Here is a 21,381-nt window from a genome sequence, read left to right as displayed (position 1 = left end):
TGCCGCAAAGATCATGCCCAAAGAAACATCAAAGAGGGCATTTACCACTCTAGAGTAGCTTTTTTTTTTTTTTTACATTACCTGAAAAACCTTAGCAACAGATAGCTTGCTTTGCAGTTTAGTGAGATTTCAAAGTCAATTCTTTGCTTTATCTGACCAACTGCATATATGGAATTTCAGCACAAGAGTTCCATGTTCAATTAAACAAAATATTAGTGGGTTAATTTGCAGTTACTGATGCTTCCATAGAGGTATATGGCTAATTTTTGTTATTCAAGCAGGTGTGATCAGAATGAAACACAAAAAAAACAAGTAAAAAGGATAATGCAAAACGAAGACAACATGCAAAAGATCCACACAGCATATGAGGACAATTACTTTTTGACTACAGAACAAGTAGTGTTCATTCTACCACTGAGCCAGCTTCCACTACAGTAAATGAGAATCTCTTGATTATCTGCTTGCAAGTAGATTGCTCCCAAAGTACAAACACCAACTTGCCATTAAATTAACTGCTCATGTCCAAATACTTTGGTTAAAAGTAAGTTTGGGAGAAGCAAATGCATTTCAGTGCCTACCCGAATGTAAAACACTAAAGGATTTTTACAATTTAAGCCTTCTTCACTGATGAATAAATGGGATTTTGTGTTTCTACTGTTGGTAAAAAAAATATTAATACCACCAGTAAATGGACAGTTTAGAAACTCAGGTGTCCTCCCCTTTAGCTATCAACATCCTAAGCCACTAGCCTCTCTGCCTAAGAAAGGGGAAAAGTGTGACTCAGGCTTGTAGAAGTAAGCTAGGAATAAGTGTTAGAAAGTTCCGACCAACCTGGAATCAGGGTTTCTACAGCATATTTTGAGTAAAACAGTCATCACTAACTGATTAATTTTAGTGTTTAGAAAGGACCAAAGGCCCTGCTTGAAACCAGCAACTATGCTAATGGTTTCTTCATATAAACCAGTGGTTCTCAACCAGGTGTAGTTGTACCCCTGGGGGACACAGAGATCTTCCAGGGGGTACATCAACTCATCCAGATCAAAACAAAGAAGTGGGTCTGTCCCATGAAAGCTCATCACCACAGGACTTCTTTTTCTTTTGTGAAGATACAAACTAACATGGCTACTTCTCCATGACTAGATCAGTGTTTCTCAATCTGGGGTTGGAGGATGAATGGGGGTGAGGGCCAGCCATCCATGGCACCAGTGCAGGGATGGCATTAGGTTGTGGCAAGTAGAGCAATTAGCAGAGGTTCCAGGACACAGGAGACCCAGCAAAGCTAAGCCACATGCTTCAGCCCCAGACTGTGGGCTTCAGGCTTCAGACAAAGTTCACAAGTGAAATGCAAATACAATATATATATATACACTCCAAATGACTAGTTATAATTTTAGTGTAAAAATGAGAAAGTCAGCATTTGTTTCAGTAATAATGTGCTATGACACTTTTGTATTTTTATGTCTGATTTTGTGAGCAAGTAATTTTTAAGTGAGGTGAAACTGGGAGTACACATGACAAATCTTATTCCTGAAAGGGTAATGGTCTGAAAAGATTGAGAACAACTGATATACACTGAAATATAAGTACAGCATTTACATTCCAAACGAGAAAGTAAGCAATTTTTCAGTAATAGTATGCTGTGGAACTTTTATATTGTTAGGTCTCATCTTTAAGTAGTTTTTAAGAAGGGTAAAAGTTGGGGTTACTCAAGACATCAAACTCCTGCAAGGGCTACTGGAATATGAAAAGGCTGCAAACCACTGATCTAAACCACTGGACCTTCTCTGAACAAAAAATGGTCATGATTCCCAAACAAATGATGCTTTATAATGACCTGGATATCTTTCCACAACAGAGAAGTCACTTTAACTTCCTACCCTTAAGGATTTCTTCAAAGCAAAAGTACTGATTATAAACCTAAGGCAGGATGATTTTGCTTGTTCCAATGATTTTTTCGCTGCCAATATCTTAACAAAGGAAAAAGCCAATGAAACAAAAAAAATCAAACTGGATTTTCCATAACGTTTCCCCCCTCAACACAGTTAGCTTGAACAAAGCACTAACTTGCCTTACATCTCAAACGTTAAGCTAAGTTGCACACATTGAACAACTGTTTAACGCTTGGAAGCAGCAACACAAAAGCATGCTTTAGCCAATTTATCGACCCACATTTTTCTCTTCATTAAAAACGTGGCAGGGAGCAGTGTGGCATTTACAAAATGGAGTGCACAGGTTATGGAAAGGCCAAAGCTTTGTTAAATGACTTAAGAGCTCCCACTCACTAGTGAAGGACTTATCCAGAGGTTTCTCTATGACAGAGCATGTGGAGTCTGAACTACTGCTGCTGCTACTGCCTGGAAAACAAAGAAGTAAGACCCATGGAAAACCCAGGAAAGAAGAAACAAGAATATGAAGAAACATGCAGCTAACAATTAGTTCCAAAGAAAGAAATCCAAAAAACCCCAGAAAAAACAGCCAACTGCTTTGAAAAGGCAAATTCATGCTGATGTTTGCAAACATTTGACTGGGTTCCTTTTAGGTTCAGTCCTGTACAGACTTTCCACAGCCTAAAATGCATGCTATAGACCCACCCTATTTTAGCAAAAATCAATCCTGACCTGTCTAGTACGAAACCCAGTTTGCATAGGTATGTTATGTGTTAGAATTGCTCAAAAGAGGAAAGTGACCAATGGGCTCATTTTCACTTTAAGTCTACAGACTAAGAAAAATACTACACATAATTCATCACTTTTTCAGACACATGAATCCAAGCAGGATTTGTCCTGCAAAGGTGTTGTAACACCTGCCTGGAAAAGGGCATTTACTAAAAAGAAGCCTGATGATCAGTTCACTATTATTTGACCCACTGTATAATGTACAAGTTTAAAACTGCCACGAGCTCTTTTGCCACAAGAAATGACCTTAAGAGAAAAGTGCTAGATTACAAGTCTATTAAACAATGGTATATGCAATGAATTTTTATAATCAATTAATCTTAACTGACAGGAGATTCTTAGATATTTACCATCGTATGAATTGGCTAATGCTGAGGATTTATAACACTTAGCAAGGAAAGACATATTACTTCCCTGTGAGCTACATTCTGCACTCAGCTAACAGATTTGCACTAGGTAACCGGAGAGAAGACCATCACCCTTAGAGACATGTCTGTAATCGGACTGAAGACCAATTACAACAATTCTACTTTTTGACCTTACAAGCTACACTATGCACATCAAATACATGTAAATGTAATATCATCTAACCAACTGAAAAGGTGAACACAGCAGATTTTTTAAAACACATCAACTAATCATGCTCACAGCAACAGCAGCAATTTGATTAAACATGGCAAAGAGCTGTAGCTTGAACATTACTCATCAAACCAATTCCACATCAGCTTGAAAAGACTTGTTTAAATCATATTATAGATGTACTACAGTTATGTTGCAATAATGATATCCAATAACATGACTAAGGCGCCATCCAAGATCAACAATGAAACAGACTGTAGAGAAAACTGCAGAATTCAGGCTCGGGACAGACTTCTAGAAGTTCACCAGGGCAAGATGCAAATTTTACCATATGCAAGTATTTAACATAAAAAGGTTAGTTATAACTGGCAATTAAGCTTGTGTCCCCTTTGATGAAAACAATTTGTGACACTAATGAGATAAGTCAAATGTAGCCAATTCCTTTCAGCTTGAAGTTTGGGATTCTGTTTAAACATGTTCTATCCTTTTGATGGGGAAGAAGACTCTAATGCACAAGCTAACAAAAATGATGAATTTAGCTTGCAATATTAGAGTTCTGTCCTACGGTCTCCACCCTCAGCAAGAAGTCAGTGGGAGTTCCTTTGTCTCTTTCATATACACAACAGGCTACTAGTAGACATGGCCACTCAGTTTCCCGTTACTTGTTTAGAAAGTGACCTCGCTCCCTGTAGCAGATTGTTGAACTCTCCTTCCTAGGATTACCAGCCCTCCAGGACTGTCCTGGGCTACATCTACACTACAGCGATCTGCAGACAGAAGTTACTGTCAAAAGAGATCTTCTGGCAAGACTTCTGTTGACAGATCATGTCTACACACAAAAGGAGATAGAAAGTGCAATCTGCTCTGTCGACAGACAGCGGCCAGACTACCCGGCTGCTCTCTCAATAGAGCAGCCAACCAGAAGCTCTGCAAACAGGGCTGCCTGATGAACCAGAAGTCAGGGGGGCCCCGGAGCATCCACTTGGCTTTTATGTTGACAGAAACAGTTAACAAAGGCGTTATTCCTCATCACGGAGAAGCAGAATACTGTCAGCAGAAGTGCTGAGTTTTGTCGACATACTGTTGACCAAATTCATTGTGTGTGTAGCCATTTGGCGAGTTTTGTCAACAAAACTCTCTAGTGTAGATGTAGACCTGGAAAATCCAAGTACCAAAGATTAATTTTCAATTAAAAAGTACATCATGTGATGAAATTTCCAGGAACATGTCCAAGCAAAACTGGCAACCCTACTCCCACTCCAGAACTCCATGCCCCGGGGCAGTTCTGTTATGCATGTGTTTGTTATCAATCTCACAGACGTGCACACAGTTACAAGCCATACACAGCCCCCCTACTATAATCAGGGAACCACCACACAAGAGAAAGTCACTACAAGCAAAACTACCCAAGTGGAAGCAGATGCTATATAAAAGTTTAACAGTCCAGCTAGCTTGACTGTTTCAAATGGCTTAGTTTCAGCAAGAGGCATGATAATTGCAGCGGCCATCAGAACTTTACTACAGTCTCGGTTAAGTTCATGCTTATGCAAACTCGCGTAAGTTTCTTATGCAACAAAATTACTGGAATCAACTTCTCGATGACTAAGGAACAGAAAATTGGTGCATGTTGACACCTTACCCTTTCGTTTTTTATGCTTTTCCCCATCTTCTCCAATCTCCCCATCTTCTTCTTCATCTTCATCTTCAGAACCACTGATGTCAGAGCCAGATATCTCTTCCCCTAAAACACAAGTATATGTTTTCAAGGCTGTCTCTTTCACAGCATTATCACACAATTAATTGTAACAGCAGCATTTAATCTAGCATCAATTATATTTGAACCATGGCTTGGCTGTGGGTATTAAATGACTTTACAGGCAATGCAGATTTGGGAGACACCTGGATATTTCCCTTTGTTTATTCACGTAATAGGTATATTTTTTTCAGGGCATATAAACAGAGAATATTAAACCAATTATCTCAGTAAGGCTGAGAATCCAGTTCCAAAATAGGCTGATGTATCAAAATTTTATCTGTAATTATATATTTCTGAAAGTTTACAATTGTTATGTAATATCATAGTGTTTGTAAGGCATGAATACTAAGCATCATTGCCCTACAACCCTTCAAACTGTTAAGAGTTAAGAGATCTTGTTGAAGTGCCCAGAAAAAATGGCTAGCTTGTTCAGGAATAAGTATTTATGCTGTAAGTATTATGCCATACAGATTTTCTTAAAATAGCCAACCTCTCAAGTGTTTTTTTCTTGAAAACACTTGATGGCTCTGCTATAACCACAACATCTTTTGGTGTTTTTAATAATTCAAACTGAATTTGAAACCAAAGTCTGTCAGAACTCTTGCACTTACATTCTGAAATTCAGAAGAGTAGCACAGTTGCATCCTTACATCCATGAGTTTCAATTTCTTAGCTGTATGTTTTAATAAGACTTCTATTTTCAAGGCATTTTCTTCTGTAGCGTGGGGCCCAAATTAGCAAAGGAACTCAACGGGGTTGAAATAATGAGTTAGGAACATAGCATGGAAAATCAAGAACTGCTGTACTTTCCATGTCTCTTGGCTTGAAAAGATTTCTAAATGGAAATTGTTTCTCTGTGTCTTCTCTCTTATCCACAGTAGGTAGGATACTGATGTAGTCATATGAGCCAATGGAATCATAGCTCTGATCTCTCGGGAGATACACAGCCAGGAACCCCACCTAGGAAGAGCTTTGTTCTCATTTGGGGTCATGCAGGGTCTGACTATTCACAGAGCCTTTGAAACCATACAGCTTTGTGGCTTTATCCACCTCACTCTTTGTAAGAGACTGAAAAGTCACCTCTGCAAGTTTAGTCAGTTTCAGAGGCATTTGTTCTCTTCCTGTGTGTGTTTTCTTGATAGGAAAACATTTAACCCTTTCTCATTACGCTTTTTAAAAACGCAGTTGCATTTGTTCCCTTCCTAACATCTAATTGCAATTAACTTAACATGAACAGAACTTTTAAAAAAATCAGTACATTTCAATGATCGGTCACATCCAAACCTATGAAAATAGGCTGAGGGATTTGGGCTTGTTTAGTTTACAGAAGAGAAGACTTAGAGGTGATTTAATAGCAGCCTTCAACTTCCTGAAGGGGAGCTCTAAAAAGGAGGGTGAGAAACTGTTCTCAGTGGTGTCAGATGGCAGAACAAGGAGTAATGGTCTGAAGTTGAAAAGGGGGAGGTGTAGGTTAGATATTAGAAAAACTACTTCACCAGGAGGGTGGTGAAGCATTGGAATGCGTTGCCTAGAGAGGTGGTGGATTCTCCATCCCTTGAGGTTTTTAAGTCCCAGCTGGACAAGGTCCTGGCTGGGATGACTTAGTGGGGGTTGATCCTGCTTGAAGCAGGGGGCTGGACTAGATGACCTCCTGAGGTCCCTTCCAGCTCTGTGATTCTGTGAACCTTTAAACCAGGCATAAAAGAAAAGATTAAATTGGCTCTCTTATGTTAGCTCTAAATACCATCTAGTGGACAAACCCAATACTTAACTAAAGAAAAGCTGTAGCTTGCATTCAACACAGAACTATATGCATGCCATCTATTTCTACTTATGAGCGATCTTTGGGCTTTGTACTGCTTTACACAAGACTAAAGTAACTAAAAATCAGAAAAAAGTACAGTGGACTTTAGATGTTATCACAAAACTCCTGAAAAGCATTCCATTGTAAGCCTTTAAAAAGAAGCCCTTGCACACAAGAACAGAATAACCTGAAGCTACAGAGAACACTTAGGAACAAGGGAAGTTACCTTCCTCCAGCTTTTTTTTAAGCTCTTCAATTTCTTTTTGAAACTGACGGAGCAAGGCATCCTTGGGGTCTTCATTAATTCTGGCCTTATTTTTGATGTTTTTGGCACGGTTGGCATATCTTAGTGTGCTGATAGTCTCATCATAATTATAGTCTGCAGGACCAATATTTGCACACTGTTATGTAAAAAAAAGGAGTTACTTGTGCATATGGAATTTAGCAGAATGTAAAAGCTTGAATGACACAAATACAAGTAGTTAGAAAAACTGGAAATGTAAAAGCAGACCCGTGCCCAGTTCTGCAAAATCTTTACTGTAGTTCTCTGCCTGCAAACTGTATTTTCCTGCTGCCTTCAGAGCACAAACCAAGTCCTGCCTTGGGATACACAGGACACAATTTCCATTTGACCCTATGTGTCTGGTTAGACTTGTGCCAACCTATAGCCAGCCTCCCTTGTCCAGAAAGCGAAAACTTTATATTCAGATGGATGTAAGCCTAAAAGCTGCCCAGGATGAGAGGGTGTTAGCAGGACTGCTGCGTATGAGAGACTCAGGAGGTAACTGTCCTGCTTTGTGAGGCACTGATGGGGCCTCAGCTGGAATACTAGATCCAGGTTGGGTGCCATGTTTGAAGAATGATGTGCCAAATTGGAGCGAGTCCACAGTAGAGCTACAGAAAATGGTAAAAGATTTAGAAAACCTGACCTACGAGGAAAAGTTCAGTTGAGAAAAAAGAGAACTGACTGGAGGCAGCACCTGGAAGAAGCCTCAGATACATGTAGAGCTACTGTAAAAAAGATAATGGACAACCTGTTCTCTACATCCACTAAAGGCAGAACAAAAAGCAATGGGTTTAACCTACAGCAAGGGACATTTAGGTTAGATATTAGGAAAACTTTCTACCTATAAGGGTAATAAGCACCAAAGCAGGCTTTCAAGGGAGCCTGAGCAAGCTCCATCATTGGAGGTTTTTAAGAACAGATTATGCAAACACCTGTCAGGGATGGTCTACGTGTTCAGTTTCAGCATAGGAGTTGGACCTACATGACCTCTCAAGGTCTCTTCCTGCCCTACATTTCTATGAACTGATGAAAGAGCACAGCCCTGAAATGAGAGAGAAATATTAAAATCAGACTATTCCCAGGAGAATTTTGCTTCAATTCCACCTTAAAAATATGAACCAAATTACTTGGACATCAAACTGTGGTGTGTCCCATTCTTACCATCATGGTTTTTGAGTTGCCCCCCAAGGAATCCTGAAGAAGTCGAGTCAATTTAGAGTTACGATAGGGCACATGAGTACTCTTGCCATCCACCAGTGCAGAAATAACATTCCCAAGAGTGGAAAGTGAAAGGTTAATTTTTGTGGCTTCCTTTAGTCGTTGCCCAGTGGCTCCAGTTTTTGTTTGTCTTTCTGACCCCTGGCAAAAGAAATACACAGGCATTTAGAGGGTGAAAGGATAGAGTTAAGCAGGTCTTAATGGAATTGTTACACTTCAGGTAGCACTGAACAGTATACAGCAAAGCAGCATAACTGGAAAAAATGCAAAGTACCATTCTCAGATACAAATAAATTATTTTAGAAAGATAAACTGTAATTAATACGCAACACTACGTATCACCCCAAGGGTAAGATTTTAACCATGACCTCCTGTTTTCCTCAATCAGTGAGTTGAGGCAAAAAAAAGCATCTAGTAACACATAAACAATCACATTTAAAAGAATGAATGTAATGGAACCATTTAGATCCAGGGTCAGCACTCTTTTCAAGATGGAGTACCGAAATTTGACCTTTTGACCTCTATGTATGGTCAAGGTGCCAGTGACCCTTAAAAGTCACTAAGAATGACTGAATTAAGAAGCAAAGCTTTACCATTTAAGTGTTAGTTGGTTGCACTAGCTGATCTTTTGTTAATCCACAGCTGGCATGACTTTGAGCAAGCTTCCAGCTGCCTGCAGGAGGAGGGGTGGGGCTGAGCTCCCACCTCGTGGGCTGATGAAAATCGGGAATCTTGGCATCTATGCCAGGGGTTGTGGACCCCTGATCTAGATGCACATAACACACTTGCACAGCCTCAAAAGTCTGATGGCCCTCGGCCCCCACTTCCATTGGGAAATTTATGCAGATCTAAGGAAGGCCCTAATCTTGTAATTTGTTTCACGCAAGCAGATCTATGCGTCCAGGTCGAACTGCCTCAATTTCAGTAGGGTTCCACAGGAGTCTGTCCCCACGGAATCACTTACTGGATCTGGACTTTACAATGTAAGCTCTCTCAGGCAGAGGCGATACCTTCTGCCTGTCTTGTGAAGGGTCCAGCATATCTATAACCATCCCACAACTAGCACTGTTAGAGCTGTACGTTGCTACTTACAGCTAGATCGACAAGGTGCAGCTTGCCCATACGAACATGCATGTTTCCATCAACACCCTTCTCGCTGCACTCAATGGTGATAGTGAAGATAGCATGGGAACGGGAGCTGTGCTCATTCATATTAGTTGCCCCAACAGAACCTTCAATTAAGAGAGACCCAAAAACATCAGTATTAACAATGAACAGTACGGCAAAATAGCCCCCAGTCTGAGAACAAACAGACCAAAAAGCAGTTATGATTTAGTTCATAATCATCATATATATTATTTTTGATGCATCTGTCTGTCCACCCGGGCAAGGTTCTACCATGTTCTTCCCTACCACCACCACCCTGCACTGTGCTGGCTCCAGCCCCTCTCCCGACCAGTGCAGGGCCTGGCCCAGCCCCTCAATGGAGCCCCCACCCCTGCACCGTGCCAGTCCCAGTTTCTTCCCCAGCCAGTGTAGGGCCTGGCCCAGCCCCCACAACAGAGCCTCTTACCCCCATGCACTCTGCCAGCACCAATCCCTTCCCCAGCCAGCACAGGACCCAGCCCACCCCTCCCCAACACAGCCCCCCCCCCCATACCAGCCCCTACGTGGCCAGCATAGGACCCAGCCCAGCCCCCCAGTAGAGCCCCCCCCCCACACACACACTATGCCAGCCCCTCCCCAACTCAAAGCGGGGACCCAGCCAAGCCCCCCCAATGGAAACCCTCCACACCGTGCCAGGCCCAGCCCCTTCCCCAGCTGGCACAGGGCCTGGCACAGGGCCTGGCCCAGTCCCCCTACTGCACTCTGCCAGCCCAAGCCCCTCCCCTGGCCAGCGAGGGGACCAGCCCAGCACCCTGCAGAGCTCCTCGCCCAACCCATACACTTTGGATGTGTATTGCAACAGATTTCTGCCTAGATCTTTCTTCCAGCCCAACTTCCGCTTGCAAGTGGAGCTGCAACAGGGCCTCTAGTTTTCCTTAAGATATCTCAATGCATTTGTTGTTTAAGTTCTGAAAATGATAATATCTAATAATTCATGTGGAATAATTATCTCGGTTATAACACCCAATATTTTGCAGGGTTTCTGATGCTGCTAATAAATGTGATTCATCTCCCCTCAGATCCTGCAGTGAGGGATATTTTTCTCATGCTAGAAACTGCAGCATTCATCTTCAGACTGGACCAGCGGCTCCGAACATTTTCAGTTACCCAGCACACTCCAATGAGCCAAACAATTCCATGGCACACCCACTTCTTTCAGCTGAATCAAGTGCTCAGAAATGTTGCCCCTCCCTGTCAGCCTGCTGGCGCTGGCACATGGCATTTAAACCGCGTCACAGCTCCAACAGGCTTCTGCCCTTCCTCCCTCCTCTTGCCACAGCAGGGAGCAAACAGCCTTGCTGCTGGAGCCCCCGCTGGCACGGGATTGACAAAGCCCCCTGCAGTGGCTCTGTGAAGAGCCACGGGAGGAGAAATGCACCGCTTTCACAGCACACTTGGACAGGTCTCACGGCACACCGGTTGAAAACCACCGGACTAGACGTACAATAATCTGACAGACAAGCAGAGGTTTTGCTTCTCATTGTATGCCTATGTAAACCTTTCAGTCCCAAAGGCACGAGCTAGCCTCACACCCATTCACCTACTTCAGAAAATACAACTAACTCATCAAAGACAGCATCATCTGTCTTAGATTAGCATAGTAAACAATAGGTTCAGACCATTATCACTCACTGATTGAGTTATATTGGAACAGTAATTAAAATATGGCAGTTTTCAATGTACAATGTCCAGACTTCTGTAGTCCAGCATGCACATGGGCACTCCCTGGTTGGAGCATTCCCAGGAAAAAGCTGCTTCTGCACTCAGCAAATTGCTCCCCACACCCCAAGTTTCATTTGTGGCACTCATGTTCAAGGAGGCAGGGTGAGGAGCAGGGACAGGGGACACTGGGCAGGGAGGAGGTAGGTTGGCTGCAGAGCTCGATGGGACTGCGCTCCTGGTCCCCAGCCATGGTGCTCCACAGCCACCTTGCCTCTTCCCCTGAGCACCCATTCGCAAGTTACCACTCCGTCAATGCCAGCCCATCTGTTGCCACCTGAATCAAGCTCTGCAGCTAGTGGCAGCAGAGGAGGCAACATTGACAACCCGTGATCCAGCAGATTCCCTGCTTTGGGGCACCATTCAGGTCCCAAAGGCACCAGACTAGGAAGCTACAACCTGCAGTGGCAGCGACAGTCATTATACCTTGCTTGATCTGTACATTAATCCATTCAGAAAGTGTCCTGGACATTAAAATGAATGCGTTTGTTACTCCGAAAAAAACATGAAATCACATCGCCAGTTCACAGCACTTCATAGCACAACACTCGTCTAATGCTCGTTCATCTCGGCAAAAGGGAGAGGAAGAAAAAAGCGAATGAGCAAGTTCAAGGCCAACTAGGAGCCTCAGTGATCTCCTCATTTGCTTTACCTCAGTTATACCATTTTCAGGGCTCCACTCTCAACAACCGCACCATCAAGACTCCTTCCAGACAAGAAAAAGTGCAGAGTCTGTCCAACCTTTGTTGGCTGCTCCTGAATTGCAGGAGTTACCAAGGAGACACCCCTCTCACTCCACAACTGAGAATGTTGTGCCTGAATTGCTCCTCAATTAGAAGCGAAGAATGTACTCAGGGCTTCAAGTCAGCCGTCAACATGACAATGCCTACTACTACAGTACACTGTGCTCTACAAGGCTTTAAAGCCCTAATAGTGAGCATTACTTACGGTTCTTGTGGCCTAGTGTCATGATTCTGTCCATATCATCTGCATTGTTCACAACATAAGCTGAAAGGTCTTTGATATAAACTCCCACATCAGGTCTCTCTTTAACCTAAACAAGGAACACATTTGATTGAGCACTTCCAGGAGGTACACAGACATTATTTTTGGAAGATCTCTCTATTATATGCATACACTAGTTACAACATCCTGCACTAGAGTGCTTCTACTTCTAGAAGCATAGCTTCTGGTCTATATAAGCAAAATTTATCAGAACCAAACAAGCCTATGGATCAAGAGTCTTGCAGGACAACTTTCCACTGCCACTTCTGCCAAAGCAAATCAAGTGCAGGGAACACAGATCAAGAGGAAGACCTTGTAAGATCATAAAGGGAGGTTCTGAGAGGGGAAGAGAGACATGGAACACTCAATCTTAACACGAACCACAATTCTCTCCATCTTTCCTACTATGCGGACTGCAGAATTAGAACGACCTGGCCACTCGCCTACTCTGTATGGATGTCCACATTTTTTCGCTGAGCCCTGGGAAGAGCAATTATGAAGTCAGCTAAAGAGCTGTGGTTTAATGCATGGGGATCCACAAACTATGTTTAAGGGGTCAATGAAACAGACCATTGATTTACAACCCAGTCAGATGAATTTTTGGGATCCAAACACTCTGTCTAAGAGTTCCAAAGATGTCTGCACCTCCCGTTGAAAAAGGTTAAAAACCAATGGCACAGAACCAGAGAGTAAATATACTGCAAATTGTTGCTCTTAGAACAGGTGCATAACTCAATGAGCATTCTACAGACAGTCTGTCAGTGAGCTCCCAAAAGACAATCATAAGATTACAGAACAGCTCACGAAAAAAAGTGGGAGAAGCTCCCTGGAGGAATCATAGCAAGGGCACCAGTATAAAACACAAAGGCACTTTGGCCACTGAGTTCCCTTGACTGCATCTGAATTGCTGAACAGAATATGTTTTTGTATCCTATTTTGAATATTTTCCACTTTTCTTCCTCCAAATCCCCAAGAAATCTAAATTCTACAGTGTGAGAGAAATAACATTACATTATTAGACTGAAGGGTAAGTGAGAAGGAGAAATGGGAAAATATTGTATGTGGCAAAGGACGCTTTTAGTACAATGGCTGCCTTTCCTCCTCATGCAAGATCTCTCTGTCCTTTTTCATACTAAGTTCTTCTTGAAGAGACTATTTATTTATTTAAAATACAAAATGTCAGGGAGTCAAAACACTCCATCCTCACCTCTAGCCTCTGTGTTTGGTCTTTTCCAAGCAGGTCACGCACTTCTTCATTGTAAATTTCCAGATAAGACACTCGAACCAAAAATCTAAAATTAAAAATGTTCTTTATCAATTGAATAATTTCTAATATGTACTGGTTTTGATCTCAGTGTCCAAAGAAAATATGCAGTGTACTGACACAAACTGGCAGTTTCCTGACTCAAACAAAGATGTGCCTAAGTACAATAGGTGAAATCCTGGCCCTCAACAAAGTCAACTGCAAAATTTCCATTGACTTTAACAGGGTCATGATTTTACCAAAGATATTTGAAAGTTCTTGCATTAATCTATTGCTTGTCTCAGGGATGGTGGGGGGGTGTTGAGAAAAAGGAAGGGAATTAGTTCACCTTGTGTCTCCCTCTGCCTTTGCAATGTGACCAAATATATGGGCAAATGAATTGGGGATGATTCCTCTAAGTTCAGGAACAGCTCGTACACCTTCCATGGTAAAAGTTTTGCCTGTGCCAGTCTGTCCATATGCAAAGATGGTACCTGCGGTACAAGAAAAATATTGATAATGAACAGTAATACCAAAGATGGCAGTTTTTAATCATTACACTGGCAAAACTAGCACCACCAGTAATGATGGATTAGAACTTACCAGACTTTTCAATCCACACTATACAGGCCTAGAAACATAAGCATTGTACAGTCTTTGCAAACAGGGCTGAGCTATTGTTCATCAAGAGGTCTGGTAAAGTTGTACTGCGAGGTTCTAAAATTAATAACGTGTCATTTCAATCCAGCACAACTGTTTTAGGAATGTGTCTCAAACAAGCAGTCAGAATAAGGCCAATCAATAAAATATGCGATAAGCAGGGAGAACAAATATGCCAAACGCAGAACAAATGACTCTTTGTTCAGGTATATTTATTCACTTCCTTTAAATTTAAGATGCAGATCATTTCAATCTTTGTCTTGTACAAAGACAAAGAAGAGTTAACTGGACATAAGTAATTCATGTTCCAGAATACATACACACCTGTTAAGACAAGAATAAAAAAGCAACGTAAGTTTCTTTATAAAAGGGTGACTGGCTATAGAGTGGTGACAACCTGCCTCAGGGCACTCCCCATGATGTGATCAGCATTCCCTCAACTACATTTGTAGCAGCCTCAAATTGATCAGCATACACCACATTTCATATACAGGCACAAACCAGGATATAGATTTTAATAAGCAGTTACAATTTGGATTATTACATCACAATATTTTTCCTTCATTTGTTTCAGAAAGACTTAACAGACTGCAAAAATAAGTTTGGCTCTTAAGAAATCAAGTTTATGCTTTGTTGCAGCTACAAAAACCATCAGGCCATAAACATATATTTAATTCTGGTCTGCTATCCAGATATGTTTTAAATACAGCCTTAACAAAGCTTTTGCATTAGCATATAAACATCAGGGAACTTCCTCTACTTTACACTTACTTCATTTGCATTAGGGTATTTCAATACGATCTTTAAAACCTTTGCAACTTACTAATATTTATAACTGTCCATTTAGAAACAATTAATCTCTTTTCTCACCACATTGCTCCTCCATTGTACATACATGCCAAGCTGTGACTTCAGAATTGCTTCTACATGCAGGGCTGTTGATATTTTACCAAAAGAAAAGCATTCCAGAATCTGGTTTTGCTAAAACAGTGAATAAAATGCAAATCCTTTACAAATAGAAAAATGTAGTTGAGAAGTTTGGCCCACTAAACTTGCCAATACCCTATGCTCACAATGTAAACGACAGTTATCATTTAACCATTATAAAATCACAATTCAGTGGCGGCAAGAAACCCAAAATTATAAATACCCTTATTGGACAGCATATTCTAAGTTAAAAGAAGCTACAGTTAACTATATGAAGGATACGGTGCCAGCACCTGCAGTCTATCTTCAGACAAACTCCCACTAAAAATCAGATGGAATTTGGACAGTAAAGGGGATCCTTAACTTTCTGGACAATAAGGGACTTACCATTATACCCTTCTAACACAGAGTCAATAATTGGTCTTGCAGTTAAATTATAGACATCGAGCTGTTTACTCTCTGGTCCAAAAACTGTATCAAATGTAAAGGTCTTTGGAGGTTCATTGGAAGAGTCTGTTTTATGAACAGTAATGGTTCCCCTCATTTCATCAACATTAACTGCCATCTTGTAGCACATTGCTTTCTCTCTTTCATTGAAAGGTCGGCAACGGACGACAACCTTGACATTATCACAACTCTCAGGCTTGTCTGGCTTCTCAGATTTGTTGATCTACGTACACAAAAAACAAACAAACATCTCTGTGTGTTAGTGTTAGACTTTAAGCGCACACACTAAATAATTCCATTGCACATATTTAAGTATGTGTAAGTTTTTACAGAATCGGGGGCCAAAATGTTCAGAACAGGACTGATTTATAACTGAAGCTAAAAGAATGAAGTGCGACACAAAACTAATTTGATCAAAGTAACCTTTTCCCTTTCACAAATTCTATACAGCTTTTGAAATTCAAATTTATTAGTCATTCAAGATTTGTGAATTTCAGCAAGTGATTCATCCTTTGAACACTTTTTTGAAAGCACGTGTGCATCTGAAAGCATGTGCGCTGTTCAGCTTAGCTACGTTGGTATTCCTGTATTAGATGATGGAAGTAATGAACACAAACTGCAAATTTTACAAGAAAATATACTGCTAAACATTCCATTTTGAACAGTCTAGCTAAATTCACATTATGCAACTACACACACTAGTACCACACCTGAGCATGAACAGGCCTCAAGTTTCAAATACAGAAGGATCATGAACACAGTTAAACAGAAATTTCTTTCTAAGGTAAGTGAATGCTTAAAAACATCCCCATACACACACTGTTCAGCTCTACTTCATGTGTAATTTGTGGGAGCGGTGCCCAAATTTGGGGTTGTGTATCTTTTCATATGTTTCAGGAATATATAAACTTTTCTATTCTGCCATCAAGTATTTTGAAGTATTAACTGCAAACCAACAGTTACACACGGGTCTTTGCCCGTGAAAGCTTATATTCCAAAAAATCTGTTAGTCTATAAGGTGCCATAAGACTTCTTGTTGGTTACACTAGGCGCTCTATCGACGGAAGTCACTGTTGGAAGAGATTTCCTGACAAAACTTCTCTCAGAAGAGTACAGCCACACACAAAAGCCAATCAGAAGAGTGCTCGGCTCTGTCAACAGAGTGGCCAGACTGCCTGACTTGCTCTCTCGGCCAAACGGGTACCCAAAGCACAGCAGACAGGGCTGCCCATTGTTCTGGATGCCTGTGTGTTGAGAGAAGGCCCCCACCCAGAGCATCCACACAGCCTTACGTTATGCCTCAGGGCGAGAGGCAGATTGCTGCCAGCGAAAGTGCTGAGTTTTGTTGACAATTGACAAAATGCATTTTGTGTGTGGACATTCCACCATTTTTGCCAATAAAACTCACTAGTGTAACCGCAGCCTTTGAAACTTTGATGAAAGATGTGTATCACTCATCTTAATATTTACCATTGTCCACCTTGCACTAAAAATCCTATCAGTTGATGCTACAGAAGACGCTAACTATGAGACAGCATTTAATGTTTGCTAAGCTAATCAGAGTGTTAGCACTTAGAGACCGGGTTTGTTGTTTGGTTTTGCTACCAGTCAGCAGCCAATATTCTGCATTGCTGTCTGGCTTTAAACCAAAGCCATACCGAGGCAGCATTTGTTCCACTAGTAAATGAGCTCCTCCAGCTAACAGATAAGAGGACCACATATACGCACCCTGCTGAATGGGGGATCAATTATTGTTCCATCATAGGACCAGCACCCCAAACATTGAGGCCTCTGAGTAAGAAACACTCTCTAATATCATGGGTCATAAGGTACAACAGATCCTCCATCTCCAAAGTCCTCACCTGCATTGCTCCATGAGACTCAATCCCTTCCCCATTACTCAACATCTTTACAGAGCCAATAGGAGAACTAGCTAAATAATGCTGACTAAAGCACCAGTAGCACAGATCCAACACCCCGCTCTATGCCTTCTTTACATTAAAGTCCAGCTGCAATGAAGAACAGCTGGCTAAATCTGAATCCAGAAAGGCTGAGCAAAAGAAAATAGTTTTAAAACCTTTTTCCCCATATAATATTCCCCAACCAGCCAAGACCCTTTGTCCTTAGATTGTTTAATTGTTTATTGTTATATTCCACTGGAATAATGAAACCACTAACCAATAAGGGAAGAGTCAGACACACCCAGGTTTCCCAGGAGTTGAACCTAGTCTATGGATGAAGGTCACTTCCACAAGACACAAGAATGACCAGTAACCTCAGCTGTCTGAATTCAGTGTGCTCACACTAGAATGCAACATGTAGCCAGGGCATTACAAAAAACAGCTGTATATTAATCATGCTACTTCTTCTCGAATCAGGATTATAATTAGTTCAGAGTAGAAACAGCAAAGAGCTTGCATGCCAAGGTGATGGGGCAGTGTAAGTAGCTTAGACAGAGAAAAAAAAAATCTTATCACCAAAGACTAAACCTAGTAAGAGCCACAGGATGAGCAAATGTAACAGTTACTTTTTACTGTATAGCAAAGTAAAGGGTTTAAGGATATATAGTATCAACAAGGCTAAAAAGTTGCAGTGTCTCTGTTTGCAACCCCCTCACAAGGAGAATCCTTATTATTTGTCTAAGCCATTACTATTAGACAATGGTAAGTAGCATAGATCAGTATTTCTCTGCTACACTGAATATCACAAAAAATATTCTGTGACTTGTTGAGATTTCACCATTGAAGAAAATCAATTTGTGGAGCATACATCAGACAGTACAGTAGACCCCCGACTTGTGTGCAAATTACCTGGCGCAATTCAAATTTCATGCAAGTTGGGGTGGGGGCTGGGTCGCCAGCTCCACCCCAAGAGAGCTGCTGGAGCCAGGGAATCCACCAACTCCCTTCCCCCCATAACCTGGGGATTCCCCAGCCCTGGCAGCAGCTCTGTGGCGCTGGAGCTGACAGAGCGCTATGCTCTGCCGGCTCCCACCCCTCTTAATGCCTGGGGATTCCCCAGCCCTGGCAGATCCCTTTGTCTGAAGCTGCCACGTTAAAATGAGAAATGTGCAAGTTGAAGTGGCATATCTTGGGGGTCTACTGTATATGGGTCACCCAACATTTTGGCTGCATAGATTATCAAAAGCACCTGCCAAAGGGCATTGGAAAGGCAGGTATTATGGCCCTAGGAAGCATATTACCCTTCAAAAAACCCATTCGATCAAAAATAACTTTTTCACCACTACAGGCTCAGGTCGATGGTGATAAATGTGCACAACATTCAGGATGGCTTAGCGAATAATAAATAAAGACCACGGGGGTACAACTGCATATTGCTACCTAAACTAAACTGAAAAATGCATGTTCCATAATCCATTATTTATTTATTATTTATTCTCAGCAATAGCAGAATGTTGCCCAGCCTATCCAAGATAAGAGCACCTTGCCTGCTTATAAATGCATGAGTTACGCATCCCTGTGTCAAACAGCAACCATCGCCTTTTCCTAGCACTTTTCTGCACCTCCCTTCTCTAAGATCCCAGGACTCCACGACACCCTGGGCCAGTCGGTAGATCCCTGCTACACCTGAATAGCACCTGCCTATGCCTTGAGCCCCAGGCCCACTACCCCAAACCTAAGTGCTCCAGAGCCTTCCTGCATCATGAGCCTAGAGTGTCCCACTTATGCTACTCAGAGACAGGTACTTCAACCAGGGACCCTCTGCATCCTTCACCTCCTTGAGTGGTAATCCCACTGCACCACTCTTAGTCAGTGTTCCCTGTGAGCTGAACACTTGGGCTGCCTCCCAGGAGAGATTCAGGTGCCACTCAGTTGACTGGCAAAGCACCCACAGCTGGCTGCATGTGTTTCTATTGGTGGTGCGCATCTGCACATGTCAGTGCTCATAACAACATTTATTCTGCACAGGATAGAAACAATTAGCGGGAACCTTGCTCTAAACCAAGGCTCCTACGCCTGCACCCGATCATCTCTCAGTGCTCGGCCCGTGATCTCAGCCCCCCCACCCCCCCCACCACACACACACACGCTCTATTACCCAATACCAGGACCTGACCTCAGACGGACTTCTCAGTCCTGGCCCTTCGCCACCGCACTCCCACCCAACCCTCAATGCCAGGCCCATGATCTCAGACCAATTCCTCGGACTGAGCCTAGGGCTCCCCTGTACCCCATATTCCACCATCCCCACTACCAGGCACCTTATACCAGCCCCCACCCTCCACACACAAAACACCCCCATGCCCCACACTGCACCCCCCCCCAGTGCCAGACCACGCCCCAAGCGCACTCCGTCTCTGCACTGTGCACCCCAGTGCCAGACCCATGAGCTCAGATCCCTCTCCCCAGCCCTGCCCCCCATGCCCAGCACTGCACTCTCCTGCCAAGCCCCAACCTCAAACGCACACGATCTCCGCGCTGCATCCCCAGTGCCAGGCCCGTGGCCTCAGACCCCGCCGGCCCAGGGGCCCCAGAGCCATCCCCCACCCCCGGCCCGGGCTCCCGCTGCTCCCAGGCCCGGCGCCACCCTAGCAACGGCCCAACGCGCCGTAGCGATGGAGAAGGAGGGACCGCGGGATCCTCACCGGCATCCTGGGCGAGTCCCTGCGGGTCGGCTCCGGGCCCCACCCACCGCCTCCGCCCGTGGGAGAAGAACCAGCTCCGCGCACCCCGAACGGGACCCAGTGTAACAATAACAGGGGCGCCGGAGCCGCGGCGCCCGCTCCTCCTGGCCCCGCCTCCGCACTCGAGTGACTGGGCGCTCAGCTAACCGATGCTCGACGCGAAGCAGCTGAACCAATGGACTTGGGGATAGGGAGGGGCGTCTCTACCCTGTGCGCAGCCATTGGCGCAGGGCTCCAGCCAATGAGGGGTGAGGTAGAGGCTGGGCGAAGCGGTTTCACTGCGGCGGCCGCGCCCGCTGCGCCGTGGGGTGGCTGTGGCCGCGTTGCGGGCTGCAGCCGGGTTCGGCTGCGGGGGCCACGAGCGCAGCCCGGAGCAGAAGCTGGTGTCAAAAGCAGCATCCTAATTAATCACTCCTAACAAGCAGTGTTGAAGCTCTTAAAGATTAACACATATATTAGGCCGGCCTTTGGCGCCTCATGAGTTAGTGTGTATGGTCAAAAACAACAAGAAGTCCTGTGGCACCTTACAGAATAACATATTTTGGAGCATAAGCTTTCCTGGGCAAAGGCCCGCTTTGTCAGATGCATGAGTGGGGGAGTTTCAGAGGAGGCTTTACAGACGGAGTCTCAGTCAAAGACTCCCTTTTTAAATCCTCCTCTGAAACTCCCCAGCTCAGCACTCATGCACCTGACTAGGGGGGCCTTAGCCCAGGGAAGCTTTTGCTCCAAAGTATGTTATTCCATAAGGTGTCACAGGACTTCTTGTTGTTTTTGACGATACAGACAAACTGGGCTACCTATCTGACATTAGGTCGTGAGCTCCTGTGGGTAAGACCCCCCTCCCCCTTCCTGAAATGATTGGATTCAAATTGGTCTGTACAGCTAACTTCTACCTGAGCCATCTGACCCAGAGACAGGCCTGGCTGGAGCACTGCTAGATTCTGGTTGTGCTGGCCTTACAGGTGGGATTTTGCCAGCTGGCCAAGATGAGAGCAAGTTTCCCAAAGGAGGGAGGAAAGCAATATCAAGGAGCTATAATAACCAGTTCTCAGCTCCTCCTCTCTGCTGCAGGGAGCTGACCTCTGCTGCAGCAGAGAACTTGGCACAGTGGCTGTAGATGCTTATTAAGATCAAGCTATTGGATTCAAGCTATTAGTTTATTTGGTAGAAGGCTCTGTTGTAATTACGGCTACACTATGACATGTACTGATGGGAAGGAGGCTCAGAGGTATAGCGGTGTTAGTCTGTAA

At 43.4% G+C, this 21,381-nt stretch overlaps 1 protein-coding gene across 2 annotated transcripts in view; it reads right to left on the bottom strand.

The window, feature by feature from the left end:
- KIF3A (kinesin family member 3A) overlaps positions 1-20,221 on the bottom strand; it is a 38,380-nt gene extending 18,159 nt beyond the window's left edge. Inside the window, exons 1-10 of one of the 2 annotated variants that reach the window (XM_075009727.1) lie at positions 20,093-20,221; positions 15,427-15,709; positions 13,802-13,946; positions 13,417-13,501; positions 12,153-12,258; positions 9,411-9,550; positions 8,262-8,459; positions 7,041-7,215; positions 4,894-4,995; positions 2,283-2,354 (exon numbers count right to left, since the gene is read on the bottom strand). In XM_075009727.1, coding sequence (XP_074865828.1) covers positions 2,283-2,354; positions 4,894-4,995; positions 7,041-7,215; positions 8,262-8,459; positions 9,411-9,550; positions 12,153-12,258; positions 13,417-13,501; positions 13,802-13,946; positions 15,427-15,709; positions 20,093-20,098 — 1,312 coding nt within the window. In that variant the 5' untranslated portion in view covers positions 20,099-20,221. The remainder of the gene's footprint in view (positions 1-2,282; positions 2,355-4,893; positions 4,996-7,040; positions 7,216-8,261; positions 8,460-9,410; positions 9,551-12,152; positions 12,259-13,416; positions 13,502-13,801; positions 13,947-15,426; positions 15,710-20,092) is intronic. The other variant, XM_075009726.1, reaches the window with a different exon arrangement.
- Positions 20,222-21,381: the final 1,160 nt, after the last annotated feature.

Source organism: Carettochelys insculpta, chromosome 15 (genome assembly GCF_033958435.1).
Source record: "Carettochelys insculpta isolate YL-2023 chromosome 15, ASM3395843v1, whole genome shotgun sequence".
NCBI classification, from domain to species: Eukaryota; Metazoa; Chordata; order Testudines; family Carettochelyidae; genus Carettochelys; species Carettochelys insculpta.
Note: the sequence above shows the minus strand (reverse complement) of the source record. Positions and strands in the feature narration are given on the sequence as shown.